The 6,000-nt window shown below is 37.4% G+C and overlaps 1 protein-coding gene across 1 annotated transcript in view; it reads left to right on the forward strand.

Moving 5' to 3' along the window:
• Window positions 1-6,000, forward strand: part of cdh15 (cadherin 15, type 1, M-cadherin (myotubule)) — a 29,785-nt gene extending 23,785 nt beyond the window's left edge. Inside the window, exons 12-14 of the mRNA XM_079595066.1 lie at window positions 617-762; window positions 1,612-1,806; window positions 4,243-6,000. Coding sequence (XP_079451192.1) covers window positions 617-762; window positions 1,612-1,806; window positions 4,243-4,443 — 542 coding nt within the window. The 3' untranslated portion in view covers window positions 4,444-6,000. The remainder of the gene's footprint in view (window positions 1-616; window positions 763-1,611; window positions 1,807-4,242) is intronic.

Below are 6,000 nucleotides of genomic sequence, written 5' to 3' on the forward strand. Positions count from 1 at the left end.
AATAGCCAACTATTCATCGTATGGGTCAAAATTATACATTTTTCTTTTATGCCAAAAATCATGAGGATATTAAGATCATGTTCCATGAAGATATTCAGTAAATGTCCTACCGTAAATATATAAAACATGTATTTTTGTGAGTGAATGCAGCACAATCGTGAACATAAATGCACAACTTTAAAGGAGATTTTCTCAATGTTTAGATTTTTTTGCTCCCTCAGATTCCAGATTTTCTAATATCTCATATCTCGACCGAATATTGTCCTATCCTAACAAACCACACATCAGTTTATTTATTCAGCTTTCAGATGATGTATAAATCTCAATTTATTAAAATGACCCATGTGACTGTTTTGTGGTCCAGGGTCACATAAATGACATCACAGTTTTCTCCAGAGCGGCTATATATTTATAAATGAACTAAATGAATAACTTTTTTTTTCACTTTTTAAAAAACTTTTTTTATCACTGAACTGGACTGTGACACTATTTTGTTCTATACACAAACTTTTTTTTTGCATTATTTTCCTGTTATCTCTGTAAAGCTGCTTTGAAACACTGTATTGTACATATTGTATTGACATCCGCTGTAGTAAACCCTGATGTGTGTGTTCAGTCCTCCTCCTGCTCGCGGCGGCGGTGAGCGGCTGCACCGGGCAGAACATGCGGAAGAGAGGAAGCTTTCTGGTCGGAGCGTCGGACGATGACATCCGGGACAACGTGTTTCATTACGACGAGCAGGGAGGCGGTGAAGAGGACGAGGTGAACACAAAAGCAGCACTCTAAAAAATGCTGGGTTGTTTTAACCCAAGTTTGGGTCAAATATGGACAAACCCAAACGTTGGATTAAAAATGCAATTGAAAAATTTAACCCAACGGTTGGGTTTGTCCATATTTGACCCAAACTTGGGTTAAAACAACCCAGCATTTTTTATAATTTATGTGTGCTAAAATAAGGATCAGTTTTCACTTGTTCACAGTTCGCACAAAATACATTGGTCGAGTTAGACGGACAGGGTCAGAAAGATACAGTCATAATCGATTCTATTATTACCCGTCATTTTAATTTTCGTATTTGAATAATAATAAGCCAATTATTAGGCTGTTTTTGTTCACATTTTAATTTTTATTCACCGAAGTACAGGACAAGCATACATGCTGGATAATGCATTTAGTTATTTATGAAGAGACTGTGTGTCACTTTTTCAGGTTTCATCATGAATGTTTATCCAATAAATCACAATAAGCTTCGTGCCGTTTGATATCTGTTATATATTTTGATGAAGGATATTTCAAGCATTTATTTGTTATAATTTTGATGATTATAGCTTATGAAAACCTTTTCACAATATTCTAATTTTGAATTTGAGGTTTTCATAAGCTGTAAGCAATAATCATCAAAATTATAACAAATAAAGGCTTGAAATATCTCACTTTGCATGTAATGAGTCAATATAATATATTAGTTTCACCTTTTAAGTTGAATTACTGAAATAAATGAACAACTTTTGCACTATATTCACACTTTTCCAGTTTCACCTGTTCTGTTTTGTGTGTTTTGAAGTGAAATGTGGAATGTCCTGAAATACCTAAAGCTGTTTCCGTCAACAGGATGCATTTAATATGGATTTTCTGAGGAACCCGAGTGACACGGCCCCTGTCCCAGCCTCAGTTTTCCCACAAGACTGTGTTCTTCCCAGAGGAAAACAGCCTCTCAGAAGAGACGCTCCACATAACCTTCCTTCTCCGTCATATCCACGCAAGACCCCCGGAGAGCCGGCCGACATCGAAGACTTCATCAACGTTGTAAGCCACTCTTTAATAAGAAATAAGGGTCCCGCTTTATATTACGTGCCTTTAACTACTTTAAACTAATCATCTTTTGTTACGGTGTATTTATACATTTAAAGGGGTCATGACATGAGAAACCAAATTTGCCTTGATCTTTTGGTATATAAGAGGTCTTTGTACCATTAAAACGTCCTGCAAGTTTCATTGCTTAAGACGTCCTCCCCATTATAAACGAATCATTTATTTAATCAAGCTCTAAATACAGCTCGTTCTGGATCCATGGTAAGAAGTGACGTCACGGTGTGAAGTGACGTACCAGCGTTTGCATAATGAGCGCCTCCGGCACAAGACAACTACGCTTAAAGCGCAAGACAACTACGCTCATTTCGTATCATTGTCGCGCCGCGCGCCTCACAAGTGTTCAGTCGCCGGACAGCGAGTGGGTCTGTGTACAGGGAAATTACGATGCCGCAGATGTGCTGTTCCTGGCTGTGGACAAACAACATCTTTGAATACGCTGCGAAAGATCCAGTCGTCAGGGAAAATGGATGCACTTTATTTTTTGCAGACGTCTCAGTCACGGCAGTGTTAGTTTAAGCGTTTGTTCTATACATTTGAAGGATGACTGTTTTGAGAACAAATCCCAAAATGATACTGCCTTTGCCAGATAACTGTTGCTCAAAGATAAGTCCGTGCCGACTATTCTGGGCTCAACAACGACGACGCAAACTGTAAGTAATGTGTTTAAAACGTTAAACTACTTTTTAAATACGCTGAATCCGCAAATGTTCTGGCTGGGGGCGTTAATAATTGATGCATAGGCACTGACGTTAGCCAATCATAGCAGTGGGCGTTAACACTGAACTCTTAAAGGGGAAACACCCCCAAAACAGACTGTTTGAATCAGAGGATGAGAAACAGGGGGGAAAAGGTCATAAATCACTACATTTTAAAAGTTTTTTGTAAAAAAAACTATAGTAATACTATAATTACACCTAAGGGAACATAATAATAAAAAATAAAAAAAACATGTCATGACCCCTTTAAGTGCCTAGTAAAGTTAATGAACTATACATACTTACAATAGGGTTCATTGCATGTAATTATGTACAATTTGTATTCACTACTGACAACATTTAACGTGTAACAGAGACACTGTCAAATAAAGTGTTACCCTTTTTTAATGCATATACATAGTTAATAAATCCTAATATAAAGTGAAATAAGATTTGTAATATTTGTGAGTAATTCACAGGAAAATTCCTTAAGCATTTAATTAGAAAAGTTTAAAGCTGAATTTTCAAGAAATAACATTTTTCTTCAAATACCACCATAACAACTGTGAGACATTGAATTTCTAAATCAGGATATTCTGATATCAATTGAAGTATTTAGAAATAAAACAGAGAATATCATTAAAATGACTCGTTAATAAAACGTTTTATGACCCATAAAGATGCAGTGAAGATGAGTGGACTCATGCATATTTAAACAGATGATAAAGACATAATACGCTCCAGTATTAGATGTAGCAGTGTGTGTGTCTGTATGTATGTGAGAGTGTCAGTGTGTGTGTGTGTGTGTGTGTGTGTGTATGTAAGAGTGTCAGTGTGTGTGTATGAATGCAAGAAAGAGTGTCAGTGTGAGTATGTATGAGTGTGTGTGTGTGTATGTATGTATGTATGTATGTATGTGAAAGTGTCAGTGTGTATGTGTGTGTGTATGCAAGTAAGAGTGTCAGTGTTTGTGTATGTGAGTGTCAGTGTGTGTGTGAGAGTGTCAGTGTGTGTGTGTGTGTGTATGTAAGAGTGTCAGTGTGTGTGTATGCATGCAAGAAAGAGTGTCAGTGTGAGTATGTATGAGTGTGTGTGTGTGTATGTATGTATGTATGTATGTGAAAGTGTCAGTGTGTATGTGTGTGTGTGTGTATGCAAGTAAGAGTGTCAGTGTGTGTGTGTGTGTATGCAAGTAAAAGAGTGTCAGTGTGTGTGTGTGTGTGTATGCAAGTAAAAGAGTGTCAGTGTGTGTGTGTGTGTGTATGTATGTATGTGAGTGTCAGTGTGTGTGTGTGTGGCAAGTAAAAGAGTGTCAGTGTGTGTGTGTGTATGAAAGTAAAAGAGTGTCAGTGTGTGTGTATGTGAGTGTCAGTGTGTGTGTGTGTGTGTATGCAAGTAAAAGAGTGTCAGTGTGTGTGCGTGTGTGTATGCAAGTAAAAGAGTGTCAGTGTGTGTGCGTGTGTGTATGCAAGTAAAAGAGTGTCTGTGTGTGTGTGTATGCAAGTAAGAGAGTGTCAGTGTGTGTGTGTATGCAAGTAAGAGAGCGTCAGTGTGTGTGTGTGTGTGTGTGTGTGTGTGTGTGTGTGTGTGTACGTGAGTGTCATACAGTGTAATAAACAATGCAGATGCACTTTCTTCAGCACTAACGTCCCTGTGTTCTGCTTGACCCGAGCAGGGTCTGGACGCCGCGGACACCGACCCGAACGTCCCGCCGTACGACACCGCGCTGATCTACGACTTCGAGGGCGACGGCTCGGTCTCGGGAAGCCTCAGCTCCATCGCCTCCATGGGCTCAGATGAAGACCAGGACTACGACTACCTCAACGACTGGGGGCCGCGCTTTAAAAAACTGGCTAACATGTACGACCCCCGCTAGACGCCACTCCGATCCTGTCGTCCAAGACGTCCAGAGACTCTCAAACATGACCGTCCTTCTGAATCTCACGCCCCATCTTCTATACGAGAGAGTGCTCATGATGCATGCAAGCGGAGGTTTACACAGTTGATCAATGGACTATATGTGATATGATTTTGCTAAAGGTCATCAGTGTCAGAAGAGAGAAAGCACACACACACACACACACACACACACACGTCTCTTTCCGTCACGGATCAGTGAAGTATTTCAACATGCTGATGTGACCGGTGTGTGAAGGCACCAACTGGAGAGAGACGGATTAGACACGGTGCAAACAGGGAAGCCTTGTTCATAAAACATCCGTCAAGTTCCTGAGGGATTATTTTAGCTGATGACCAATACTGAGGTTTGCTGAGCATGTGGAGTAAAGGGAAAGATGAAAATGATACATGTATTCATAACTCATAACTGGCATTCTAAACCCATATGACTTTCATTCATTCATTGAACACAAAAGGATTTAAAAAAAAATATTTTGTTGAATTTCAGAGCTGCTCTTTTGTATATGCTCTTTTTTTTAATGTACACATACATACATGCTTTTTAGGGGTGGGCGATATAAACAAAATCTTAAATCACCATTTTCAATATCACAAAAAACGAATATTAGCCTAAGTAAAAAAACAAAAAAACTCAAGCTTACTGAAGACAGATAAACTGATGAAAGAACAAACCCAGACAGCGACATAATGAAATAGACCTACCTGAAAAACTTCAAGCACTAGAAATAAGAAATACTACATAAATTGTATAAAGTAATCACATATATATATAAACACAGTGCATAATCTTCACTTTGTAAATTAAATATACATTTATTCTTATTAAAGTTACAAGCTTTAAGAGTGATGCACGGGTCTAACACACGGTTACACGTGCACTGTTTTCTCACCGGCTATGGTCTACCGACTGTGTGTATGAGGATACGTGCAAAGATGGACATTTCAACATAAGTTTGTGTATTTTAATAATTCAAGCCCAATTAGACGTCAAGAAGAACTTTGTTTGAATATGTGCAAGTGCCAATGAGATCTTTTAAATCTTATGTAATTTAAATAACGCATGTTTGAGTCAATACATGTGATAAACGGTACTGATTCTTCAGGAATGTGTTTTTAAGATTGATTGACTGATAAAATGCCTTTTTAAACGTGATAACTTTGTTTTTAACCATTCTTTTTTATATATGACTAGTATATTGTGTAATATATTTGCTTGTAATACTATATTTAGCTTGCCTACAATTTAACTTCAAAAGTATCCAAGTCATTTAAAGAGCCTTAATATTAGTAATACTTATGTTCATATGCAGCGTAACACAGTTTGCCAAATTAATTATGCTTCAAATGTATATATTTTTGTTTTCCCTTTCAGGAACAAAAGTTTTACATAATTACACAATACCTATTATTATTATTATGTTTGATTGATTTACATAGTTTTGTTTTTAATATTTATTTCATAAGAAAATGTAAAATGCTGTCATTATCTTTACAGTTATGAATAAAACATTGA

Source organism: Phoxinus phoxinus (genome assembly GCF_949152265.1).
Source record: "Phoxinus phoxinus genome assembly, chromosome: 2".
In the NCBI taxonomy this organism is placed as follows: domain Eukaryota; kingdom Metazoa; phylum Chordata; class Actinopteri; order Cypriniformes; family Leuciscidae; genus Phoxinus; species Phoxinus phoxinus.